The sequence below is a fragment of the Bombus vosnesenskii genome, unplaced genomic scaffold (assembly GCF_011952255.1).
Source record: "Bombus vosnesenskii isolate JDL3184/JDL3185 unplaced genomic scaffold, Bvos_JDL3184-5_v1.1 scf7180000013756, whole genome shotgun sequence".
Classification (NCBI taxonomy): domain Eukaryota; kingdom Metazoa; phylum Arthropoda; class Insecta; order Hymenoptera; family Apidae; genus Bombus; species Bombus vosnesenskii.
The window spans coordinates 17,450-44,723 of record NW_022883206.1 but is presented as its reverse complement, the minus strand read 5'-3'; the positions used below and the strand labels follow the sequence as shown (position 1 = coordinate 44,723).

Below are 27,274 nucleotides of genomic sequence, written 5' to 3'. Positions count from 1 at the left end.
TACGTGACAATGGACCCGACGGCGCCTCGGCTCTCGCGACATTGTTCATGGTTCGCCCGATATCTCTTAGGCTTTTCGTCCACGATACTACATATATATGTCGGAGATGAAAGGAAACCCGGAGCCTTCCCTTTACAATTTTGGGAAAGTCCTCTAATGCTCTAGCCTAGATTTTATCATAGCTGTAATTAAGCAATTGTTGTCATTCAATCTGATTGTAATTGTTCGATGTTTATGATAGCGAAAGTGGGTTCGAGGTGACAACTGGTCGCCGAACGTAGCCACGGTCACGGGATAAACGTTTTGCCTGACGAAGGTGTGTATTGTTCGCCCTAGAAATCACATAGAATTGTACTTTGGAGATGTCGATATAATGGGACACACGTTGTATTAGGAATCAAACTCCAGACAGAAACTGCCTAGCAACGGCGTTTGGATCTTTCTCGATGCTTCCAAAGAGTATACAACAAACTCTTGGCAGAAACTGCCTAGCAACGGCGATTGGAACCTTCTCGATGCCTCCAGCGAGCATATAACAAACAAATGCAGTCGTACAGCGAAAAAGATTTTCATCAGATATTCATTCGTGTGATCGCCTTGGAAAGTGATACATCGAGCAATTTACCGAGTGTCTTAGCAATCGTATTTTTTTGTGTTTAAAATTATTCTACGCATAGTAAAAAGTTATCCCGTTGACCGTGGATTCGTTTGAACCCAGGAACATTGTTAATAGCGTTAATTAAATTCATTATTCGTTAAATTTATTATTCGTAAAACATATTATTCGTTACTCTTATTATTCGTTAAACTTATTATTCTTTAATCTAATCATTAGTTAAACTTATCGTTTGTTAATCTTATCATTCATTAAACTCAATATTCATAATATTTTGCAAACTCTTGTATATTCGCGTAAATATAATCTCTGTTTCGTAAAACGATGGCTAGTTCAAACGAAGAATCGTTACGCGCCTTAAATTCTAATGTTAACCCGACATATAATATAAAAAAAGGCGAATGAACAATAGCCCGTTCGTATACTTTATTCACAAGGCGAAGTTACACCTCAATAGCAAAATACAGACTGACTTACTGACTAAAGGACTGAGATCTTTCTCCTCACTATGATTCATATATCTCACGGGTGGGAATCCGGCTACTGTCTATTCTCACTGCTATCGCATGACCAGGTGTTATATGCATATCCTGAGGTCGGCGGATTCCTGGCTTCTGGGCGACGTTACAAGGGCCCCATCACCAATGGTGACGCTCTTCTTGTTCGAGTTAAGTAAATATACGATATTATATATAGGATATACAACATAAAAATGTTAAAAACACATTATACCATACTTTTTATTAATTTATATTCTGGATAAAATATTACATTATGCTATATCACATGATATTCGCTAAAACATTCCAAACACATTTGGGGTGATTTTGGGCACTTCGAACAATACACTGTAGTTCTTTTTATGTTTTTTCTCGCTTCTTCGCGTGAGACAGTTTGCCTCTTCTTCTTGTAACATAGGGTGCACATCCTTATATGCTTGCCTTCTTGATTTTTACGTATCCCCAAATGGTGGGTCACCTTCTTCGTTTTCTTTCGATGGTTGTCGAACACAATTTTGTCGAACACACAGACAGTATTTTCTGAGGACACATTGGACCATTCGTAAACGAGAATTTCCCGAAATTGTCTTATCAGTACTTTTTGTTTGTGGCTATTTGGTACACAGTATAAGCATTTACTATAGTTCTGCCTAAGAGTAAATGTAATGCTAATTTCTGATACCACTTGATGCTTTTCCGTATCGTAGTGGCATATGAGACTATCTGGTCACTTCTGTCGATACCAATTTTTCCATTATTATATGTAGTTACCGCCAAAGGTTTCTATTTTGGAGGACATCCGTGATATGTAGAATTCGAGCTTGAAATCATAATAGGTGCATGTTTTGTTGATAATATTCTAACATTTCAAACATCTCTGCATTTGAGAATCACAATACCGTTCTTATCCTCTTGTGCTATCATTTCACCTTTCTTCAACGGGCACGACGTTACGGAATTGGGCATATATTCTTTGTTGTGCCGTACAGTTCCAGGGACATGCGTCCTAAAATTTAAAAATTTCACTACTAACTGATAGCTCGTATAAAAATTGTCGACGAACAAAGTTCGTCCTTCATTTAGCAATGTATCTGCAAGTTCAATGCAGACGTTCTCAGCTATGCTAACTTGCTTACTTCCGGTGGTTTCTCGTCCAGAATATACTTTTGCAGACCATGTGTAAGCTTCGGTGGAACACAGTTTGAATAGCTTTATACCATACTTAATGTGATTTCGTCGATATGTATTGCCGGAGTGTTAGTCGTCCCATTGTCTCGTCGACTACAATATCTTTGCCTGGTGAACAACTTTGTTGGTAATTGTCTATCAATATGTTTATGAGTAGTAAAACTTTTCCAAGTCTGCTACTCTGTTCTATAGTTTCGTTATTTGCAAAATGCAAGTTTGCCAATAGCGATTTTTCAAAACGATTACGGGACATTCTGTTGCGTGGAAATGAAAAATTGTAAAGACGGCTCGTTGACCAACATATAACAAGCGGTGTCTGTACTAGACATCCAAATCATTAGTTCGATAAATTTTATAATTTCTTTGGAAGTGGTGGCTTTCCACCTCCTATATCGAGTTTGACCGGTCACTTCATGTTGATGTAATTTTTGCTCTCATATCTATTAGTCTCTGTGACTAAAAGGCTTATCATTTTTTCACCAACGAATAACGAAAACACTTCACTTGCGCTAATGTCAGACGGCAAATCCATCAAAAGTCCGCTTTTTCCGGTGAACGGAAATGTCTGTTGCATTGAATATTGTTCAATGAATTATCAATAGAGTCGAATTTCTCTTCTTCGTCTATGACTAGTTCTTCCAACATGTCTTTGAGACCTTCGCTTGCACATGCTTCCTCAATATCCGAGTCCGAACTCGATGAAATTCTATTTATAACTTTTTTTCTAAAATTCAATACTTCGTCATCACTATTCTTCTTACGTTCAAATATATTTTCACGCTGTTTACTGAACATTTTGAGGATGAAAAAATCACTGATGTACGTGTCACAAGTATGCTTCTCGACTAAATGAAAGATCTGAGATATCTGCCATGAGATCCCTCGGAATACTCTAGCTGGAAAACTTATCGCTTTCTCCATTTCAAAACTAAATAAATTTTTCTTTAGAATGAATCGAAGGCGATAAACAATGAATTCCCACTTAGCGCTCTATTTACGTTCTGTGTACCGGCGGTCGGATTTGGGCCCTGCAGGAAACTTAGTCGAATCACGCTGGGCGACGAACGTGTTAAGCGTGAATCGCGTCAAACTCAGCCATACAGAGAAACAGCCCCGTGCAAAATTCAGCCGTAACAAAGAGATTAATAACTTACTTTAATAATTAATAATACAATTGAGTGTGATATATTTTAAAGCACGGTATGACACATAGACCCACGTCACAATCTTCACACTCATAGCGCGATCTTCGTCTTACATCATTCTTTGAACATACGATACAATTTCGTAACGCTTTTTTAGATTTTGTGGACCTACAGTGCGATGGAAAATGTTTTCCGCTTAGTCTGAAGGGATGATCTGCGATAGATTTGTTAGAGCTAATGTTATTATTCGTATAACTGAATTTTTCGAAAATTTCTTTAAGTAATCTAAGGTGAAACACTCGCATTGCTACTTTTTCTTTCTCTTGAAGCTTATATAAACAATACGCGTTCCAGATTGCCACATCAAGCAGATGGAAAAAATATATTTTATACCATTTAACACTTTTTCGGACTGATTGTACACTCGATATTACTTTGTCCCTGTTGTTGACCACACCCATATTGGCAGTGTAATCAACAATACAAGACGGTTTTTGAATAATTTCTCCGGTCTGATAGTTTATTTTTTTAGTATTTATATAATCCGCGGAGTGGGAAGTTGACAACATATATACCTCCCGTTTGTCTTGCCACTTGAGAGCGAGCATATTAGGCGATGATCGGAAGCATATTTCACCCTTGTCTAGTTTTTCCTTCATTACAGGCATTTCTCTTCTTCGCGACTTTACGGTGCCGCACGCGTTAGTTTTATTATCATGTAAATAACTGAATAAGGTCGGGCTGGTATACCAGTTGTCAACGAACAATGTGTGCCCCTTTCCTAAATATGAATTCAATAATGTGAGTACAACCTCAGCCGATTTTCCTAGATATTTTTCGTTCATTTTTGTTATTTCGGAATCGCTGTCGGCATATACAACAAAATTTAGTACGAATCCCGTTTTGCAGTCGTACAATACAAAAGACTTGATATCAAACATATTCCGTTTGGACGGGATATACTGCTGGAATGATAACCGCCTCTTTAACAATAAACTTCCATCCACGCATAAATGGCGGAATGGAATAAAACAATTTTGAAAGGAACGACAAAGCTTATTACAAAATTCTGTAATTTTTATCAGTCTATCGGAATTAACTAACTCAATTTTACTGAAGTAAAGAATGCGTAATAGAAAAACGTATCTGTCTCTATTCATAATTTTGCCAAAAACATCGGTTCGCAAAAATTTATCCTTTGTCCAATATTCGGAAAAATGTAATTTCTTTACTCGCGACATTAGTAAATGAATTACAAAGAAATTATATATTTCACTCAATGTTGTTTCTCTTTCGTGAGGTTTTAGGAAAGAACGCTTAGAATTGTCCATCTTGAATTTGCGGTACTCATTCGTTTTTTCCACAATAAATGACACTAATTCTTCAGAGAAAAATAGTTGGAAGTAATCGATCGGAGTTGCAGATCGATTAAGCTGGATTGACATGCCAGAATTGTGGGAATCAAATTTATGCACTTGTGGTTTCAAATTTTCATATGACCAGATTATTTTTCCGCATGTTGTCTCTCCGTGAACATCGGAATCTTCTGATTCGGACGAATTTAGTGTTCTCAATTTTTTTCCATTCTTCCTATCACGTTTGTTTTTGGTTAAGTCATTTTCGACTTCCAAGTCTGTTTCTGAATTGTAGCAAATTGCTCTTCGCTTCCTATTTTGAAATGACATTTTGAGGTTGAAGATTCTAAAAAATTATAAGGATATGAATCGGCATGTTAAAAAGAGCATCTAATAATGGTATATTTATTTTAACAAAAAGCAACAATTGATACATCACACTGACATATCAAAAGCGAAGACTATATATTACATCTATATATTGTTAACACTCTCAGAAAACGTTGTGAGGGCAAAAGAAGCGTGAAGCAAGACAAATGAAACGGATCATTTACTTCAAATGGTGAATGAGTCAGTAGAGTGAGCCAGTATAATGGCGCATCATACCTAACAGGTTAAAAATAAACGAAGGTATATTTCAGATACTTCCTAAACGTGGTATTTTTAATACATACCATGAAAAGATAAATAAAGAAACGACCAGTAAATGCTAGGGTTGTGATGAAGAATTAGAGGATGCACAGTATGCTCTTGAAAACCATGTAGAAAAAACGCTGACTCCTAGAAATCTCACTGATACAGTCGCTGAGAGTGAACAGCTCTGGAAACATTTTAATGAACTCTGTAGGACGATTATGAAGAATAGACAAGAGAAAGAAAAACAACATGAATTCTTTAGAAGACGCAAACGCAGCAGGCGTGCATAGAATATTCCTTAATAAAAATCCTTAATTTTATAGCTACCACATGATGTGGAAACAATATTACTATACTCACTACAGAAGCTATTTTACCTTTGATGGAACTTTGTACTTGATGGAACATTAAGAGTCCACATAACCTCTATGCACGTGGTAGTAGATAGATGATCCGCCATTTCATGTATAACACTGGATAACTTCCCACAACAGGATGATTCCAGCATGGAATAAATACAATTTTAGTATATTAACGAAGAAATTTTAATATTAATGTTAATATAAATTAAAAAATAGTAACACACCGATGCGACGTTAGATTGCTAACGGAGACAACACGTGATAATATTCCTGTATTATCAATGCTGTCGATGAAACGTGAGACACAGTTATTCCACAGTTACTCACCGCATGATGAACCTGCACAGGTATACATTAATTATATTGCTAGAAGAAAGAAACATCATAAGAGAAACTGTCAACCACGTGCCGAATAAACAATTAAACTTAATAGTTAAGCATTGCAACACTATGTAGTTATGTATTACGGTAAACGCACAAAAGGCGAATCCACTACTTTGCTCAAAAATTTAATTTATTTTAGCTATATAATTAATTGATTATAGTAACACTTGAACACATTGGTACACGTGTTGACAGTTGCGGCTATATTAGACAGAACGAACATAGCACAGAACTAGTAGCGCTTGAATGAGATGCAGCAGGTTGTCGAACTATGATACGGTACGGTCGATAAGGTAGTTGGAGCAGATTTATTAAATTAAATAAAATTTATTAACAAATTATAGCGTCAAAAGGAACAAGAAGCCACTATGTAATATACAAACACACTAGTACAAATTAAAATAAAAAAAAACTACACTATAGTACGCTCCAAATATTAATAAAAAACCGTTAATTAGTTGATTATTTGCAATATAGTCAAGATTTTCATATTTTATGAACACTAGAGTTATGATTTATCATTCTGAATCCTATGAACAATAAGATCGAGATGATAAGAATATAAGAATATAAATATTTCAAAGTATACACAAATTCACAATCTAACTTCTTACGTGAATGAGTTCTATAAAATATGAAAATAAACAAGGGGGAGAAATTAGAATTCACTGATATACATTAAATTGGTGCAAATTAAAAGCACTCGTAATATAAATAACTGTAACCATCCACGCATACAGGAGTTTTAATCTCTATCAATCAAAGAACGCACTATCATAAAGCGTTTTTTACACTACTTACAAAGCAATAATACACGATGCCTATGCATGAGATAAGCTCAAATCATAAAATAATAATTTACTATATAGGACAACAATATTACTGATAAACACATTGATACTTCACATGTAGAGTAAGAGGTTTAAACGTAATCAATACTAAATGCAACGTAAAAATACACTGAGCGGTACGACACACATAACGATCCCACTTAGTGACATGACAAATAGTTAATAATACTAAGATTCTGGAATTTTAGTGAAATAATACGATATTTCGATTGAACTTGAAGCACGTGTTGACATTTGGGACAGAAGGTGGCCATCTTGATACGACTGTGCAAGGTGGCTAATTAAAATTCTAGTGTAAAATATGTAAATAACATGAAGAAGAAACCATCTAAATGAAATTATGTTGTATATACTAACAACAAATAACCAAGACATACATAATATGAGAACGAATAAATATGAATACATATGCATGCCAAATAAACTACAATAATATATATGTCGGCTTTACATTAGAAATAGGGTTAGGGGCATGAAACGAATCTTTATTAGGATTACACATTGTTGTTATGCAATAGAGAAGACACTGACTAGTGCAAATATGATTATTAGTACAAGTGCGTATATTCTAGAATTGACAAGTAACCGCGGTGATTAGACACTAATGACAGTGGTCGAAAACGAATCCGCGGTCAACGGGATAACAAATGTACTTTCTTCCAAAGTCTAAATTGGACTCGATTTACTTGTCTACGATACAAGTATTACTAAACTAGCTCTTTGTTAAAACGTAAAATATTCACCGAGCGTAAAGACGCTATGTAACCCGCTAGTGAGACCTCACGAGAGAATGACTTTCCGTCGCGATGATGCTGTAGAGGAAAACTATGATGGGGTGTGTCTAAGGACACGAGATCATCGGATTCGTCGAGGATAGCCTTCGTTCAGAAAGTGAGGGAAATTGACATTGCTGTTAATTGGTCAATTTCCATGTGGGTGGCTAGAAAAGGATGGTAGCCGTCCTTGAGGGAAGGTTGCTAGCGGGAAGCGTCGTTCGTTGAAAAATAGATCTCCCCTATCTTCCCGTAGTTGGGACAAACACTGTTTGTCTGTTTGAAGGACCTTAGGTAACTAGATCTTAATGTTTATAACGACCCTCGGACTAGCTGATCACGTACTGTGGAGACGCGTCGGCATCTGGTAACCATCATACCCGAAGAATAGGATCTGCGTGTGGCGAGCCACGGAACAGAAACCGTTGGAATGTTTACTGTCGCGTGCCGCCACAAATATTTCTTTTAAGGAGAGCTATAGGATTACTCCGTACCTTTGTTAGACAAAGCGTTCATCCCTTGACCGCGGCTACGTTTGGCGACTGACTGTCGCCTCGAGCCCAAGCTCATTATCACAAATCCCGAACAATTACAATTGGACTGGGTGACTGCAATTATTTAATTACAGCTATGGTAGATTCTGAATTACAATGTTACGGGATTTTCCCAAAATTCCAAAGGGAAGACTCCGGTGTTCTTTCATCTCCGACATATTAATAAGGAACCATTTGGCTGAATAACGAAAAAACATATAAAGAGTTCTTTAGATTATGTGACGCGGTCAAAATCAAATTTCAGGAGTTGAATTTAAAAACATTTTGTCCCTATGAATTCACAACCTCCCAAAGCTTCGAAATCCACACATATTTCTTCCTTCAGATGATTCTGTGATTACGTTAGGGTTGTGAAGACATATTTTAAGTGAAACTAATTGTTTTAACTCGTAATTATTGTCAAAATAAGAATATTTAATGACAATTAATTGTTATTAAAAAATGTATAGGTTTCACTAATTCCTATTAATTTTTACTAACTAAAAATATATTTTTAGCATAAGAATATTTAATAACAAATAATTTTTAATAATTTTTATTGGGTAAAAATTAACTCTTAAAATAAAAGTATTTAATAAAAATTAATAGTTACTAATTCGGCTGCAATGGTCGGATCGCAAAACAGCTTCCAAGCCAGTCAAATGCGTGTGTCACGTCGAAGACAGAAGAAATCATGAAACCAATAGATCGCTGGTGATCTCCTCTCCTCGCGTCGCAGTAAATATATTCGTACGTTTCACGAATAACGTGAAGGAATTGAACTTCGTATAAGATGATGGAAATTTTATTGTATAAATCCAACGGAGTGACGGTTCAAAGTGTTACAGAATAATTAACAGAATAATGTGTTGAGCGCTAATGTAGGAGGTTTTAGTCCCTTTGGAGAGGTTATCGTCCGATGTATATCAGAGGCGGCTATTCAGTTGCTGTTTTGTTATTATTTCGATAGCTGTGGCATGCAGGATGTTTCGTCTACTTTATTACTGTTTCTGAGCGGGTGACAGGTGCATCAGATGCAATGCAATACTTGAAACTTGCTTGTTGAAAAATAGAAGCAGTGCTGTCCATGATATTAACGCTGTGGTATATGTGTCAACACAAACATGGCATACATATATTGGAACTAGTGCGGCTATGGATATCGCCCATGTGATTCGAGTTTTAACAAACGTAGCCGCGTATGGCGCGGGGGTACCGGAAGAAATCCGTCCTTAATTAAAGCCTTAATTAAAGCTTACCGTCACACTGACGAATATTTTTTCCTCGATTCTGAAGTTTCATAAGGCTGCTTTTTAAAATATTGTAACAAACTAAAAAGAAAGCACTGTTTGCAAAAATTTTATCATTTCTTTAATTTTTGTAGTAATAACTCTTAAACTCATAATAAAACTAGTAGATGATATAATATAGACGCAATGGGAAGGTTATCAATTCTTTACCGGTAGTGTGTATTTTACAAAACAATGAGTATAAGTATTTTCTTACACCATTAGAATATGTAATACCACCAGAAAACGGCGGTATAATATACATACATATATACGTACATAGGTAGTTCGAATGAAAATAGAAAAACGTTTGAGAGGCGTTCCCTACATACTAAACAAGATAATAATCAATATTGACACTTAAAAGTAGCAGAAAATATTCTAAGGCTCGATAAAGTTTTTGAACTAATGCATGATCCATTTTTTAATATCACTCGTACTTTATTCATACAAATTGTTATGTATTCTATGGCTTCTTTCAATATATATAGTTTCATAGTTTTATACGTACGACAATAAATATGTCAACCCTATAATTCATTATTATAAAAGTATATCAGATTTGCCGGCGAATCTGTGTTTAATATTTTTTTTACTATTAAATGATTCAATATTAGATACGTTAATATTACCCGAATATTTACACATTACATTTTCAAATATTATATCGCTTCCGTTCTTGTTCCAGTAAGGTTTTGTCACGTTATCGGAAGAAGGAAACATTACAAATAAAAGAGACCAAAAAATTTCTTTGGAAATCGTTTCATAAGTAAACAGATTAGGGATATATGCGTTTCCAGGACGAGATTTATTAATTCATTCGTACTATAGTTAACGATAATATCGTTAAGATATTAAAAATTTATTTCTGATTTAGTGTGCGAGATTTACTTTAATTCTATTTCTCCATTTTCACTCATTCACAATCAATCTTTACAACTTTGCCTTCACAAAGGCTTGAGAGAATTATATTCATCAAATTATTTCTTGACGTCCATATCCATCACATGAGATTTTGATAAAGTTTTTCTTAAGATATGTCACTGAAAAGCATCCGTAAAAAAGATTTAAAAAATTTTTCACCTGCTCTACATAAACTTCAGCTTGTTATAACTTGCAGATCTATTAGGCTAATCCTTCTTTCCAATTTTTTTTATGTGTTTGTTAGATAAATAAGCCTGCTGGAAGAATCTGGCAAATAAAATGAAATAGCTGAGGTACATCAGCATAGCAAGTTTGATGTTCAAAGGCGTAACATGACATTCAACTTGGGCACTGTGTACATAGTAGTAAGCTGATGCAGTTAAAATGCAACCCACAACCATTTGTGATAGCTGTAGCGTAGTAACAAACATGGCGACCCATTTTGGTATATTGAACCGCATTGCTTTCAGAGCATAATAGGAGTACATCCAGGCATGAACGAAAGAGTTTACCAAGCCAAACCACTTGCCATTTCCTGTGGCCTCTGCATAAGAGAACCAGGTATAGAGAAGGACTGTTACGTGATGGTACCAATGTAGAAAAATCAACGGTTGCTTTCGTAACACAATGAAGGCTGTGTCGCCAAATTCTACTAGCTTCGATAGGGCAAAGGTCCACGACCAAAAACCGAAAACTGGATCTTGAGTAAGATGGCTGGAAAGAATATAATTACATTTCTATTATGATATAATATTTTGGAAATATTGTTATATGTTATGAACATGATATATAAATTGAAGTTACATAGTGTGTTTCTTAATATCTGTCTGATGTTGTGTATTTTTCATATTACAAACAATTTACTTTTATGTTGGAAGTGGCTGAATTTATTCAAGTATAGTACAATAATAACAAATGCAGTTATTTTTGTTATAATATCAAAAATAAAAATTTCCATTTATCCATATTTTATACAATTCTTTGAAGTTTCTCAATTTTCCAGAGCATCGAACAACATTTTGCAATAAAAGTTAACAAAAAGACGCGAATTTCCAGTATTAAAGAAAATTTACAGATAAAATTAAATTATAGATTAAAACTGTTTAGCTGAATTCCTTGCTTGTAGACAATTGCTACGTTTAAACTATCTTTCTAAACGTAATAATTTCCGGGATATTCCGTAAAATATGTTTTCAGTCTCAATTTTGCAGGATATTTTTGCTCCTTCGACATGGATTTTCCCGTGTAAAGATAATATGTGTCAAATATATTACGAATCCCCTGTTAGATACGTATGCTATCGCAAGGCGGATTGAGCATGTACAGATACTTTTAGCATAAAATCAAATTCTGTATGCATTTACATTTAAAAAGTTTCGGGCTAATATTATTAAAAAGAACAGTTTTTAAGGTAAATGAAGTTTTATTATCTATTATTCAACACACATCCCTTCCTTGTCATATTTTTCTGAATTGCTTCTACAGTATTGAGTTGATGTAATGACCCACTTGAGAGGCTCGAATTGCTTGACTGACTATTCCCTCTTATGTTTTTCCGGAGGAAAGCTTGGCGTGGGTGTGCCCTTTGAACGAAGAACGCGGATTCGTTGTTCACACTTTTCGTCAAGGAAGTGAGGGTAACCATCCGCGATGCCGATTGGTTATGAGCCATGCTAATGAAAAAGGATATGAGGTAGTCTCCCACCAACGTACATCGGGGGGTTACTTCGTTCCTGGGGAAAACCAGTCCTTTTCGATAAACATGTGTTCGGTACTCCCATTCGGTGACTACACGCTTTCTCCGTGATTTCTAAGAGCCTAATAAACTCAAGGACTTTTCCGAAACCCGAAAATAAACTGAAAATACTTACTTCTAGACAAACAGTTTGACTGGCAAACACGTGGAAACAATGAAGCCAAAGTTGACGGTTTATGGTGGGTCCTTGAGTTTATTGAGGGCCGCTGGCTGCCAGGTAGCGTCGGCTGGAGTACAGCTGTTCCATGCGACGTAACAGCGTGGGAAGCTAGTAGCGCTGTGTCGTCAGCAAATGTTGCTATTGTTATCTCTGTTGATGTTGGTAAATCGGCAATGTAGATGGAGAACAGCAGGCGTCCGAGGACACTACCTCGGAGTATGCTAGATTCCATTGGGAACGTTGTGGAAGTGACGTCTAAGTATTTAACCATGAGTTGCCTATTGGTTAGGTAGGACTTTAAGATGGAGTAGTAGGTGTGTGGTAGGACTTTTTTAAGTTTGTATAGTAGTACTTCGTGTCATACTTTGTCGAATGCCTGTTGAATGTTTAGGAATATCGCTGAGCAATATTTTTTCTTTTCAAGGGATTGGTTGATAATGTGTGTTATGCGATGGATTTGCTCTACTGTTGAATGCTGTTTCCGAAAACCGAATCGATGATCTGGGAGTATTTTCAAATCCCCCAAGAGTGGAAGGAGTCTATTCGTTAGCATTTTCTCGAATAGTTTTGACAGGATAGATAAAAGACCTTTCTTGGAAAAGAAATTTTCCAGACCTTAGGAAAGTATTCAAGGCGAAGAATTGCGTTAAAAATCGATGTGACGAGTGCAATCCCTTTTATGAGAAGTTCATTGATTGCTCTATTGCCTATTAGGTCATGCCCCGCTGCTTTCTTGGGGTTTAGGCGACTGATTGATTCTATAATCTCTGCAGAAGTGAAGGGTTCGATAGGAGGAGACATTTAGAAGGGAGAGCGCAGGTGTTCAGTAATGTCTGCGGCAGCTTTGGAGGAATGGGGTTTAAATACTTTAGACAAGTATTTAGCAAACAGGTTGGCTTTACCTATAGGGCTACACGCCCATCCACCTTGCGGATAGCGGATTGATGGGATTATTTGCGGGGAGCGCGTGAGTTTCCTGGAAGCCCTCCATAGTGAGTAGTTGGAGTCAGCTGTGGGGGACAAATTGGCGAGATATTTATGAAAACAGTCGTTTTTGATGATTGTGATTGGCTTTCTAGTTGCGTTGTTTAGTTTGCGTTTGTCATCCTGTGTTCTATGGGTCTACCATACTCTTCTTAGTCTACGTTTTTCTGCTATTTTTTTAAATATGTAATGGGGATATTCACGTTTGCTGATAGAAGTATTAGTAGGTGTGGAGGAGCGGATAGCGTTTATTATGCTCGCGTTTAAGTATTTCGTGACTGCTTCGATATCTTCATTAGTTTTTAGTGAAATTAAGGCTGAAGTTGAGTCATTAAAGACTTCTCTAAAGAGCTGCCAGTTGGTGAGTTGGTTATGAATAAAGCCATTAGATGTATTCTCGATACTTGTTGAACTGACTGTTGCTATCACGGGCGAATGGTCAGAAGAGAGATCAGCCGAGGAGTTGATTTGGACATATTTTGGCGAGATATTTTTAGTTATGAAGAAGTCAAGTAAGTCAGGTATTTTGTTAGTGTCAGTGGGCCAGTGTGTGGGTTCATATGTGGTGAAGTAGTTGAAATTGTTGGTGATTATGCTGTTTAAGAGATTTTTGCCTCTTACTGTGACCTCTGCCCCATTGGGTAAGTTTGGCGTTATAGTCTCCTTCAGCTATGAATCTATTGCCCAGAGTGTCAGGAAAGTTATCAAAATCTTCTTTGGCGATGGAGTGTCTGGGAGGGCAGTATACTGCTGAAGTGGTGATTGTACCATGGTAGTCTTCTATTGCTACGTTTGTTGCTTGGAGGTAGTCTTTCTGGAATGATGGAAGTTCGTAGTGCTTAATGCTGGATTTGATAATGATTCCGGTGCCGCCGTGGGCCTTTCCGCTGGGATGTTGGGTATGGTAGAAGTTATAACCATTTATTTTCAGATAGTTTTTATCGGTGAAGTGGTTTTCAGGTACGAGTATTACGTCGATTTGCTGTTGCTTTAGGAAGAGTTCTAGTTCGAATTTGTGTTGAGCTAGTCCGTTTGCATTTCAATGAGCTATGCGTCTTGGTTTTATTTTGCGTCGGGGCAAAATAAATTATTAATTTATCCATGATGAGTGTTAATAGTGATAGTAAATTATTTATTTGTTCAGATTGTTTTTCTATTAACTTTTCAAGTCTAGTGTCACGTCGATTCGGGATTATTTCACGTTCCGCAGGTAAGGTGAGAGATTCGTATTTCATTATGATCGTTATTACAAAATTTATTAGAAACTGACAAAGTAACGATACAGAATGTTATAACAGAACAGAATAGAATGTCGAGTACTGACTTGGGAGGTTTTTTTATATCAAGGGGTTGGCTCCTGTGGAGGGGTTATCGTTGGATACCGGTCACATAGGGATCCTGTTACTGCTTAGTTACTGTTTCGATGGCTAAGGTATGTGAGATATGATTATCCTATCGCTGCATTCCCGGGGCCACTGTGACACTAGAGACGTTGTCTGTGTTTTATGAATTGGAGACATTATTTTGAGAATGGTCCCTGCGGTTATTTGGATTATTTTGATTTCCTTGTACTGTTTGGGAGTAGTATAGGAGATTGAAGTAGTAGTGAATTTCGGAAGACTGGGTATTTGATTGGTTGTCTCTTTGGCTCTAAGCTTGGGATACTTATTTATACATAAGGTTTTGTAGGCTGAGCGGCCTTTGTAGTTAGCAGAATGGTCACCTTGACAGTGGATGCACTTCGTTGGGGTTTCCGGTGATTTAGTGCACTGGTCAGTGGGGTGTGTACCTGCACATTTAACGCAGCGGATTTTTATGCAATCGCTTCCTCTGCAATGTTTGTATTTTTCAAAGCTTTTGTTCATGCAATAGCTCTAGTGTTTTGTTCTCGTGTTTTCGTTCTAGTTATCCTAGTTGAACAAGTTTTGAAGTGCCCGTGCCTGCCTGTTCAAATGGATCGAATAGAGCATTCTCTCTTCCTCCGAAGATGGTTGTATTTCATCTTCACTCAATATGTTGCGTCGTGCAACACTCTACCTGGACCCGGCCATACACCGCGGGCCAGACAGGCCCCAGATGTCCGCTCATTCTTACGGCGTACCCTCAATAACCTTAAGCACCCGTCATAAATCCCACTAATTTGCTTGCTAAGGTCCTTCAGACCCAACAAACATCTGTTTTCTGAATCATTTCTAAAGATTATTGTCTACCACGGCTTGACAAGGGAAAGTTGGGTTTTTCCACGTACGATGCTTCCTAATAACAACTTTCTATCGAGAGCAGCTAAGACCCTTTCTAGTCCACCAACCTTCGTTTAACCAATTAACAACAAATCCGATGGTCCCGTGCGCTAGACACACGCATCCTTAGCTTTCCTCCGCTACAGCATCGTCACCGAACATCACTGATTCTTCAACCTTCAAACATACAACATCCTTCGACCGGGTCTACACCCGAAGATCAGTCAGTCACTTATCTTATACATACGCACCAGCGTAACTATCTTCTTCACAAAGTTGTTGGAATAAACTGTCATTCACACCTTGTTACATCAGTGTCATATTCAATTAACCACCTCTATTATCCTAATCGAAATAGGGGATCGATCATTTCGTGGCGTCGATTATCTAATCGTGACGGGAATTTACGACTCCCGTTGGCGTGCTTCCTCGCGATCGCGTCTCTCCGCGATCGAAACACAATGTCATAGATCTGTTTTGCCGCTTTTTAATTTCTTGTTTCTGAATATTTGCTTGAAACTTTTTCACTTCAGGGAATGACTCATCTTCTTCTTTTAGCTGATGCATCTTCGTGTTTTCACTCTGTGAAAAAGTTCTCTTTCTATTACTATTTCTTGTTGTCATTGAACACTTTTCTGGCTGTATTGCATCTTCTCTTATAGAAAGATGATCCTGTAAATGTGTCTGTGAAGTACCCGCGATCTTCCTTGAAATTGTTTCGCTCAAAACACTTTTCTCATTTACTATGTTTTGTAGGGCTTTGTGTTATTTCTTCTTCTGAGCTACTTCTAGCACTTTTCCTTTTTTTTAGATCGGTTTTCACGTTTCCTCTAAAAATGTAGGATATATTTAATTACGTTATAATAGAATTTATATGCACAATGTACATACATTAAACGATTAGATTTCAACATATTAATTAACCGATATCTTTTAGGTATCATTATTAGATACTATATATAAAGGTTAGTATTGATCAGTAACATGAGATTCGGGGTAAGATTAAAGATATTAAATTTCATCATAATATGATACAAACATTTACATTACTGTCATCGTCACGAATTAATGGCCTTCGTAATTTTGCAACAAGTGACATTGACTGTTGTTTTTTAATATTAATTGCAGCTTTCCTTCAACCCTCTCTTTTTGCTCGGCTCTTCAAAACTTTCGGCGTAGTTGAAGTTGAAGGGCCAGGTTGTGGTGTTTGAGCAAAGTATCTCCAAAATGGTCGTTAACAGATTTTTTAACACCCAAGCAACGTATATTCAATATATCTTTGGTAATTAGTGCTTTAATCCGATTCTTTGATGTAGTACCGATATTCCTACAACCGATAAATCTACAAATAAATTCTTTATAAGTGTAGTATCGTGGAAAGAAGGGCCTGTGGTGGCACTCGATAGTTAAATAGCACCACTCGACACTAACTAGTGTCGGACGACGAAGTGGTTAGCGCCTTAGGTTACGAACGTAGGAGTCCGATTTTTCTTCCACGGTACAAAAAATGAGGAAAAGAGCGGCCGTACCCAGCAGCGACCACTACAGCGCTGAGCACAGCTCAACGATACTACATAAGTATTTAATATATACATTAAACTATACTTTTTAATAATACATACCATAATTTAATATTGTGGTTGAAATTATGACATATGTAACAATTAATACAAACACTTAACTTAGAAGCATATGTAAATTATTTTTCAAAAAAAATATTTATATGAAACAATAATAAAATAATGAAGTAACGTTGAGAATAAAATCTAGTTTAATTACAAATATATACACTGTTAACAATACCGTTCTTATCAATTTTATTAAATTTACAGTGAAGCTTACAATTACACTAATGTCAATGAATATTAACGTATATGTTTATTATTACACCAAATAAAAATGAAAGTACTCTAATGAAAAATATACTTTAATGGAAATAAAACAAGTAAATAGCGAAGCATTTATTAATATCATTATATAGTACTATATTATATTATTATAATATTTATTAACATTTACTTACGTTTTACGTTTGCATAAAAACTACAAAATTGTAAATATCAACTTTTATAACAGAGATAAAACAAGTCACAGAAATTCGTGTCTTTCAATGGCAAAATGCGTTAAAGGAAGGGAAACGATAATCTCCGTTTCGCGTCACAAGCGGGACTGTGCCAGTTTTGCTCCTTGAAAGTACATGTAGCGGTACATGAGCTAGAGGACAACTCAAATTATGTTGTTTTTTTGCCTCGGAGTATCAATATCGTTAGGACATACATAATGTAGTAATAAATAAACTCCGGACAAAACTATGTTGCCGCTACGTGCAACTGTCGAACGAAGACGAATTTGAATTTTCCGATTCTCCTCCGACCAGTTTATACTGTACCAGTTTAAACGGACGCAATCGTAAAGAGTTATCGATCATGTAATGGATCGTGTTAGGATCAATAATTTAGAGAATACGAGAAATTGCTGCTGCAACGCCTCGAATATATTTAGAATAAATAAAATAAATACGAATAAATATAAATACCGTCGAGAGACGCTCGTACAAATGTATTCGCGAAGCTAGGGTATGGTCGCTTGCGAAAAACTCGATAACTATAACTCGGATGACTCGGATAATAACTCGCAGATATTGATCGATAATTCGTAGGTACTCGGTATATACAAACTCGCGATCACGTCCGTTTATTTATACTGGGGGAGGGGGGGGGGAGAGTCGGAAAATTTGAATTCATCTTAGATCGACGATTGCCCATAACGGTGACTTTGTTTTGTCCGGAGTTTACCTATCGATATGTTTCGTGCGTCAAGGCGATGTCCGTGTTCCGAGGCACAACAACATGAGTCGCTCTCGATCCGCCACGTCCTATGACTCTACCGACTATCTACCGAGTATTGATCAGTTACTAACGAGTTATGAGCGAGCGGTTATACACTGTCTTAGCGAATCCGTTAATACGAGCGTCTTTGCGAACATTATCTGTTCTTATTTATTTAATCATTTTAAAATATACTTGACGGTTTCTACAACGGGCAATCTCGTCTAATAAATCTCACGATTAACCATCCTCTACACACAAGTCCCTTAACACATAACGACTTTTCAGTTCAATTGGGATCATTGCGTTTAACGCCATCTATTCGCCCGGGTGCGCCATTTTTCTCTAGAATATAAATTGTACCGCATGCTTGAAATAGCCAGCCATGTTGATATGGAAGAGGAGGCGAAAGTGGAGCATATTGTAGAAGGAATAGTAGATGAAGAAAACAATAAGTCTACTACATCCATTAAAAAATTGAGGAAGAGATTAATCATGTACGAGGAATAGAATTATCGCAGAGCAAAATTGATTGTGAAGCTAGCCAAAATTGAAAGGAGCAGGAAGCCCAGTCAATCTGGAGATATGAAGAAGACGAGATGTTACAATTGCGGCGACGAAGAATATGAGTGTGCAGAGTGCCCGAATAGGTCGAGAGGACCCAAGTGCTTTAAGTGTAGAGAGTACGGACACATCGTATCGAAATGCGACAATACCGATACCGGTAGCGAACTAACTTTAATGAGAGCGAATCAGTATGTGAAAATTGGAATCGGGTTCGGAAGAAATTGTACACTCGAAGAATTTTCAACGAATATTGTGATAGATGATGAGTCGTACGTTGTAACGATACATGTAGTTTCAGATACCTTGATGCAACACTCGTTCATAATTGGCACATACTTCCTGAATACCGTCGAATTAAACATAAAGGACGGAAATGCTTCTATTCGTAAAGTAGAGAAAAAAGATTGTAATAGACACCCGGAGGTGTTTAAAGTAGATATAGAAATGCGGCAAGACAAAGTAATTGATCAGTCTTAATCCGACTTTGCAAAGCCGATCGTAGTTGAAAAAAGGAACGGATCTCTTCATGTTCCTATCGAGGAGAATAGTAGAGAATGTACGGCAGTTGTAGTTACCATGAGTCCTTATCTCGAGGACACCGTCGTCATGAAACAAAAATTTGTTAGATGAACCGGTTTTTTTTGCGTGAAGAGGGAAAAATGCTATTACGCGTACCCAGAGAGATCCGCGTCTCTGGGTTATGTAGGACTCGGCAGGTGACATCGCCATACGCCCTAAAACCCCCTCGATCCTTTATTTGATTAGACACGGACAATCCCGGCATAGCCGATCAGCATTCATCAGGGTTGTCATTAACCGCGTCTCCGAATATTTAACGTTGCATGCTGGTACCGCTCCTCCTCTTCGCTGACCCCATAGCCATTTCCATTTCTCTTCTGTAATTTATTACCGATTTGCAGAACGCTTTGAGATATGTCCAGTATTCGTCCTTGGTAACCACGGTGTCCACCAAGTTGTCCACACTTATCCTGAGACCCAGGAAATTCTCGAGTTGGATCGTTATGTTCATTAGGTCCATTTAGGACACACGAACAGGACGTGTTCTGCATCGTCGTTCGGGTCACCACAATCCCTACACTTAGTGTCGACCCCCTTACCGATCCTCTTTCTGTAGCTGTTGAAGATACCATGCCCCATTAACATTTGCATCGTAAAGTAATCGATGTCTCTCCTTTTCTTGGCGAATATAGACGCATTACCTATCAACTTCCTAGTAAAGTTGTCCTCTTTGTAATTGCCCTATTCCGCTTGTCACTCCATTAGGGCTTTCCTCCTTATGTCATCCAGTTCTTCTGTTAACATGATGTATCTATCGATCACTTCACCTTCAACAGCTAAGCTCTTATAAATCTTCATTCTCTCGTATGATTCTTTCAACATCCTAGCTTTAATGTTGATCGGTAAGTTGCCGGTCAATACACAAAGCACCGCATGAGATACAGTGCGGTAGGCTGTAAATGTAATGCACAGGGCAGTACGTTGGGTCCTTTTTATAATCTTCCTGTTCTTCTCATAGTTCATTGCATCAGCCCACACAGGCGCACCATATGTCACGATGGGTTCCCAAACATTGTAATAGAGCCTGCGTGCCAAGCCAGGCAGACCATTGATATTCGGCAGAATTCTTAGGAAACTAAAGTCCTTCAAACAGACAAACAGTCTTTGTCCCAACTACGGGAAGATAGGGGAAACCTATTGTTACGCCATGCGGCTTACCATAGGTCATATTCTTAACTGTCGATCGCGCCACTATAATGTTGCATACGGATCGTCGCGTCTGCCCGGCAAACAAACATTGTAGTGGCAAGCGCGTGGTTCATTAAGCAGGGCGACTTCCAGAAACGTCGACTCGTGGCCGTTATTTTACCTCGCGTAAAAGAATATGGCGTGATTCGAACGTAGTGGGGGTCGCCTTCCAGAAAAAACGAAAAAAAATCGAAAGGCGTTCAGAACTTTTCGAGAAGTCAAACCGTCAACACATCTGATACGTCGCGCATTACTTATCAATCAAAACGCAGTTACATTTTTTTTGTTCCTTTTATATCTTTCTAGTTAATAAGTTGTTCAAATAAACATTAATTTATTTGTGTTAATTCTGTGGAATTTCATTGAACTACCCTTATTATCATAATCGAAATAAGGGGATCGATCAGTTCGTGGCGTCGATTATTTAATCGTAACGGGAACTTACAGCTCTCGTCGACGTGCTATCTCGCGATCGCGTCTCTCCGCGAACAGTCGAAACGCCTATTTTTTAACGAACGACGTCTCCCACTAGAGACTTTCTCTCGAGAGCGGCTAGCATCCTTTTCTAACCACCGATATACAAATTGACCAATTAGCAGCAATGCCAATTTCCCTTACTTTCTGAACGAAGGTTGTCCTCGACGAATCCGATTTTTCCTCTGCAATATTTTTAAAGCTACACATTTCGAATTTTCCAATTATGCCGAAACAATTGCGTGAACCACTCTATATATTCCATACAATAAACTATTTTTTGCGTTTTAAAGTAGTTGAATATTTTATTAAAATACTCTGAGCAATTCTCAGGTTTCTGTGAAAACAAGATAACCCAAATGTAGTTGTGTTTCCTTCAGAATTATGCAGATTTTATTTGAAATATGTGAGGTGTAAGTGACCCCGACGTGATCGAGCTAATGAGATTTCAATGATCGTGATTCCGGGCGCGCTAACGATATGTCAAACAAGAATAAAACAGTTACGACCAGTGAAGTAGTCCGCGTGCCTTTGACGATGCCCTAGAAGATAGTGCTATGGTTCTCCTTACTAGAGAGATAGCTCGCGGCGGCGAGCATCGCGGGCGATGAAGAAAAATCTACCGCCCTCCCAGGGTGTCTAGAACCTGAGTACTTAGAGCGAATCGAGGACATAGCGTTGAATACCCCGGCCACCACAATATGATAAACTCAAGGACGAAACACTTCTCTCTCCTTTTCCTTTATTTGTCGGCTCTACATCCATCCCCCTTGCTTATTCAAGTTGTTGTTTGTCTATATACGATTCAGCAGCTATGGAACCACATATGGGCAAGATGGATTTACAGAAAGGAAGCGGAGGATTTTCGCGACGGAGGATGTAATTGAAGGATGAGCGTTGTAATGAATTGGTTTTGGTTTGTAAATATATTTGTTATGTTCTTGCAGCACTTCTTCTTTGCATTCCCAAGTCCCTTGGACGGCCTTTAGGAGAGAACAAAGACACAAATGATAATTGTAGCTGCTGGCTGTAGATGTCGCTGCTAGGGTACTGCTGTATTTTCTTTTCATTTAGGAATCGTGGAAGAAAAATCGGACTACGGTCGCCGGGATTTAAGAACCCAGATCCCGAACGTTCGTAACTTGAGGCGCTAACCACTGCGCTGCCGTTGTCTGGTATTAGTTAGTGTCGAGTTGTCGTATTTGTGCTGTCGAGTGCCGCCACATATGTATGCATTTATGAATTGAGTGGTTTACAAGTAATTACAATCGATATACATTACAAGTAATTACAATCTATTACAAATGACTCGCTGTGCATATTACTATAACAGTCAGTACTAATTCTATAGATCAGCAGCATTATAACTTTCCAATAAACAACCGAAAATCACATCGTTGAATAATAAATGCATTCACTGTAGAACGAAATTATTATTACGAATATAAGAGAAACGATTTAAAAACCATGTATTTTTTCATTTAAATTATTTGCATTTGCAAAGGGAGATACAAAATTTTAACAACGTTGCAAATTACAAAGACACAAATTACAGTTTCGTGTTTAAGTTATTGTTCAGAGTTTGTTGGAATACAACGATATTAATCGCATACAGATGAGGTGATTGATCGAACGGATTCTTTCCTTCGTTGTTCAGCGATATCCTCATTAGCGTGCGTTCGTGAGATGTACCACGGCGGCTAGCACGTGCATGCTCTTTCGAGAATTCGGCGGAAGAAGCGTAGGAATATGGATGGAACATTCCCGATGGGCACGTCGAGAAGCTACTAGAAGGTTCTGTGGCACATGTGACGCCACACAGACACCCACACAGGTCACACTCATTACTGCATACAGAGTGGGGTTCAAAACCCTTTCAAGGGCCATGGGTCACTAAGCCAGTCAGTCTGTGAATAACTAGCCAACTGTCTACATTCCAGAACACACACACTTATAATTCCTGTAATAATTGTTTAATAAATATCACATTATATTGTTTCAACACAAACATTGTGTCTTCCACAGATTATTAATCTCAATTCCAAGATTAAATTCTAACAGAGCTTCCTAATAATTATGGTACAATTGGTAAAATGATGATTTTACATGAAAAAAGTAAAAAATATATTAGATAATTGAAATAACGCGATATAAATATAATTGAAATAACATCAGTAAGAACGGATGTTTTAAGCTTTCGATTTTGAGAAAACAGGGTATGAATATGTTTAGTTAAAAAGCAATCCGTGTTTATTCGAGCATTCGCGGAGAGACGCGATCGCGAGAAAGCACGTCAACGGGAGTAGTAAATTCCCGTTGCAATTAGATAACCGACGCCACGAACTGATCGATCCCCTGATTTCTGTTACGATAATAGGGGTGGTTCAATGAATTTAACACTGTATTAACAGGTTAATATAGCTTGTATATTTAAAAATAATGAATGTAATAATAAAAACGTCACAAATTATTTAGCGATAAATACAGTTGATATGTTATAGGAATTCGACCCGACTTTGCGATATCTCTCAATGAATTCGTTAGACTAAGCAATTTATAACGTTTGACTCTTCAGAAGGGACCGATTACTCTTCGATCCTTTTCGTTGTCTTCTCTGGAAGACGACCCCCACTACGCTCGGATCACGCCACCGTTCGCGCCTATGATCACGTATACCAGCTTCTTTCTTTATGCGGATAAAATAACGCACCGAAGGCGAATAGATGTTTCTGGAACTCGCTGCTTGACGACAACTATGCGTTTATCGCTACTTTGTGTATATCTCGACGGTCATGTAAGACGATCTGTTTGCGACGGTTAGGAACACGGCCTATAGTAAGCCTTGGGGCGTAATAAACGGAGAGAATAGAATAATCTACAGAATTATCAACGGTGAAGTATATAAATATACTAACGACTCAGAAAACATAATTGAAGTGAGTTGCTTAGATATGAAATTATTGTTAATAACTAAAAGAATAATAGTACAAGTTAGATTAGCAGAGAGACAAACGTGATTGTGCAGTGAGTCTAGGAAACAGGATAAAATATAAAACAAATAAAAATGGAATATGCAATACGTCCTATCCAAGAAGATTGGATACCAACTAATGCATAATAAAAGAATGTCCGCAATATTTGGAATTAAGAACAAAATTCTTAAAATAAACAACCACCATCTTTATGAACAGAGAAAATTGATTATTGAGACTAAAGAATTTTATTAAGAAACAACATGACGCTCAGAGCATAATAACTGAAGTTATAATAACCTGAGCACAACTCAAAAACTTAGCTATGACCCTTTTGTAATAACTAACAAACAAACATTTCAAACTTAATTAATTATAAACAAGCTACAGATAATTTGAAGTTGGATATGAATAAGCTTAATAACAAAATTAAATAAATAGAATTTTTCTTATTTAAATGCGACAGTTCGTAGTACAAAACAAATTTTGTTCAGGAATAAGGTTTTCTGAAAATTTCCAGCGAAAATTTTTGCAAAAATTTTGAATTTGTCTTTTTTTTAGGCTAGCTTGATTGCATTACAGGTAGATTTAAACGATCCGTGTGTTGCATCTCCAAGGCATCTTCGACTCATCGATACGCAGTGATACCCGGCAAACTTCTAGTGGACAAGCGACGTTGCTTGCAGGCAGTTTATATACATGTTTTGGAATGTGTTGTCGGCAGGCAATGTCTACAGACGCCTGTTGTCTGCCCATACGCGCCTTACGTTTCACTGACAGACATTGTCCGCCGATTACTACGACATCTGTCTGTGGACAATAGGCCGTCAGTGTGGAGTTATCTTTACCCGAATAATTTAAGAAATATAAAATAAACTTCAACGAAAAGTTGCTAGCTTCGATATCTTACTAATACAATGTTATCGAAATTGAATAAACCTCGTTACTGTATTTAAAGGGAAATTGCATTTATATTTCAAGTTTATAGAGACAACAACAACAACCAAACAAAGAATCGCAACGAAGAAATAAACGGATACAACAAACAGAACACTGGATCGAAGATAGAACAATAAACAAGATAGAACCAAGAAAACAACAGTAACGAAGAACCGGGGCGCAGAAAAAAGCACGAAGCGTGCGAGCTGGAGAGGAAACCTGTGACCGTCGGTGCAAGCGGTAAGCCTACAAAATGGTTGCCGAGCAGGAATAATCGGCTAGAGAGCCAACCTGCTGGGACCGGGCTATATGGTGGCAGGTATCGCGTGTCGCCAGCTAAGCGAGCTGCCGCCCGAAAGGGTAGGTTTAACTTGTCCAATGATCCGCAAGGAGAGGGCAAGTCGCGCGCCGACCATCTATGCGCGCCATTCCCAAGTCGAACGCGAACATCTAAATGCGAAGCCAGTATGCGTTTTTACTGCAGGTATGGCGCGGTCGACCAAAAGGTCGGGCCCTCAAACGCACACATTACTTGTACAATTCGAGTGCTGCAGATACGGAAAAGCAATTTATAATTTATCGTAATTTATCGTAATGCGAATTTTGGCGCGTCGTCATAAATAGATTTTTATTTAAAACGAAATTGTTAAATATCCTTTTGTATCAATTCACATAACGTTAATAAATCAATATTAGACATATTACTCATAAATTGTACATATCTTTGTGCATATACGCATAGTTTTCGTGCATATATCAATATTTGTATATTTTATGTGTATAACTTTCATATGCTTTTCGCAAATTTTACATTCATAAACATCTGCAATCTACACGTTACGTTTTTCGTTGTATTTACAAGTACGGACATTAGATATTCTATTACATGCTTTTATTATAATCTTTTGATATATTTATAGTTGTTTAATTATTAGGTCATCCCACAAGTTCGTGGCGTTTTTCGAGAGGTTATATATGTTAAGATCGTTTACATACCTTTCAGTTTCATGAAAAAATGTAATCCCCCTCTCGTTGTACAACTTCTTCCCATTTTTCTGGTTGGTTCCGTCTCGATAAAAGTTATCTTGTTTTTCTTTAAAATAATTTTCTATGCTATTTTTGAGAGTGTCAATATTTTCAAATTTTTTAGCTACTAAAAAGTGTTGTAATGCTCTGAACAGGTGGTAATCAGATGAGGCAATGTCTGGGGAATATGGAGGATGTGGTAAAATTTTTCAATTAAATTCAGACAATTTTTTTGTAACGCTTTTCGCGACATGCGGTTTAGCATTGTCGTGATGGAAGATAACGTTGTTCCTATTCACTAAACCTGGCCGTTTTTCAGCTAGTGCTTCCCTTAATTTTTCTAACTGAGCGCAATATTTGTCTGAATTAATGGTATCACCACTAGATAAAAGTTCAAAATAGAGTATTCCTTTATAATCCCACCATACACACAAAAGAACTTTACGTGGATGTAACCCTGGTTTTGCACAGCGTTCAGGTGGCTGATTTCGTTGGGATCAGCTACGTTTCCGTTCAGGGTTTTCGAAAAGTATCCACTTTTCATCACCAGTTACCAGGGGCGTTTAAGGAATGGTTCACGTTTATTACGTGCAATTAATGACATATATATATATATATATGCAAGATTTTACATATCTCTAAATTATTCACAGAAAATTAATACGGCACATAAATTAGACTTCGGAGTGTAAAAATTAAGAATAAATAACCGATACAGTCTCACAAAAATAGAAGGATAAAGATAGAGATAAGGGATCAAAAACAACAGTTATTTTTCAAATTTGTATGAAAAGCCCTTAAGAAAATAAGTTCCTCCTTAAATTGAAAACAGTTATATGTATAGAAATCAAACTTGCGATAAAAGTAAAAAAGATAGAAAATAAGAAAATTGTATTTGTTTTTATGACTCACTTTTACATGTAGTATAATTTCCACCGCTATTTTAGCACAGAACAAATTTTTAGGTTAAAATTATTCATACAAAGCTAGTACGTAGTTGAATAT

The 27,274-nt window shown here is 37.2% G+C and overlaps 3 protein-coding genes and 2 long non-coding RNA genes across 8 annotated transcripts in view; 1 reads left to right on the top strand and 4 right to left on the bottom strand.

Moving 5' to 3' along the window:
* Window positions 1-1,707: 1,707 nt before the first annotated feature.
* Window positions 1,708-2,293, bottom strand: LOC117238916. The gene is made up of 3 exons (XM_033504118.1): window positions 2,281-2,293; window positions 1,990-2,207; window positions 1,708-1,899 (listed from the first exon to the last, which is right to left on the bottom strand). The coding sequence occupies exons 1-3, from the start codon at window positions 2,291-2,293 to the stop codon at window positions 1,708-1,710; spliced, it is 423 nt and encodes a 140-aa protein (XP_033360009.1).
* Window positions 2,294-3,043: 750 nt separating this feature from the next.
* On the bottom strand, window positions 3,044-7,304 carry LOC117238913 (piggyBac transposable element-derived protein 4-like). 4 transcript variants are annotated; one of them, XM_033504116.1, is made up of 5 exons: window positions 7,237-7,304; window positions 6,027-6,141; window positions 5,818-5,921; window positions 5,479-5,624; window positions 3,044-5,150 (listed from the first exon to the last, which is right to left on the bottom strand). In XM_033504116.1, exon 5 carries the CDS (start codon window positions 5,132-5,134, stop codon window positions 3,467-3,469), a length of 1,668 nt encoding a protein of 555 aa, XP_033360007.1. In that variant the 5' UTR covers window positions 5,135-5,150; window positions 5,479-5,624; window positions 5,818-5,921; window positions 6,027-6,141; window positions 7,237-7,304; the 3' UTR covers window positions 3,044-3,466. The 4 variants fall into 4 exon arrangements, with proteins under 4 accessions (XP_033360007.1, XP_033360006.1, XP_033360004.1 ...); XM_033504115.1 differs by having other exon boundaries at window positions 6,856-7,299; XM_033504113.1 differs by having other exon boundaries at window positions 6,988-7,299.
* Window positions 7,305-10,577: 3,273 nt separating this feature from the next.
* On the bottom strand, window positions 10,578-12,743 carry LOC117238912 (elongation of very long chain fatty acids protein 6-like). Its single transcript, XM_033504112.1, has 2 exons — window positions 12,549-12,743; window positions 10,578-11,293 (listed from the first exon to the last, which is right to left on the bottom strand). The coding sequence occupies exons 1-2, from the start codon at window positions 12,741-12,743 to the stop codon at window positions 10,763-10,765; spliced, it is 726 nt and encodes a 241-aa protein (XP_033360003.1). The 3' UTR covers window positions 10,578-10,762.
* Window positions 12,744-14,733: 1,990 nt separating this feature from the next.
* The window catches only part of LOC117238915, an 18,497-nt gene continuing 5,956 nt past the window's right edge, over window positions 14,734-27,274 (top strand). Inside the window, exons 1-2 of the long non-coding RNA XR_004494300.1 lie at window positions 14,734-14,744; window positions 14,986-14,989. This is a non-coding gene — a long non-coding RNA (uncharacterized LOC117238915). The remainder of the gene's footprint in view (window positions 14,745-14,985; window positions 14,990-27,274) is intronic.
* Window positions 26,205-27,274, bottom strand: part of LOC117238914 — an 18,489-nt gene continuing 17,419 nt past the window's right edge. Inside the window, exon 3 of the long non-coding RNA XR_004494299.1 lies at window positions 26,205-26,298. This is a non-coding gene — a long non-coding RNA (uncharacterized LOC117238914). The remainder of the gene's footprint in view (window positions 26,299-27,274) is intronic.

What these genes read in the sequence shown, in the direction of transcription:
- LOC117238916 (XM_033504118.1), bottom strand. An exon ending in TGATTCTCAAATGCAGAGAT is followed by an intron (nt 1,900 to 1,989) that starts GTTTGAAATGTT and finishes CCTCCAAAATAG; the next exon opens with AAACCTTTGGCGGTAACTAC.
- LOC117238913 (XM_033504116.1), bottom strand. Translation starts at nt 5,134, where the DNA reads ATGTCATTTCAAAATAGGAAGCGAAGAGCAATTTGCTACAATTCAGAA.
- LOC117238912 (XM_033504112.1), bottom strand. Translation starts at nt 12,743, where the DNA reads ATGGTTAAATACTTAGACGTCACTTCCACAACGTTCCCAATGGAATCT. An exon ending in TTACGTCGCATGGAACAGCT is followed by an intron (nt 11,294 to 12,548) that starts GTACTCCAGCCG and finishes ATATCATAATAG; the next exon opens with AAATGTAATTATATTCTTTC.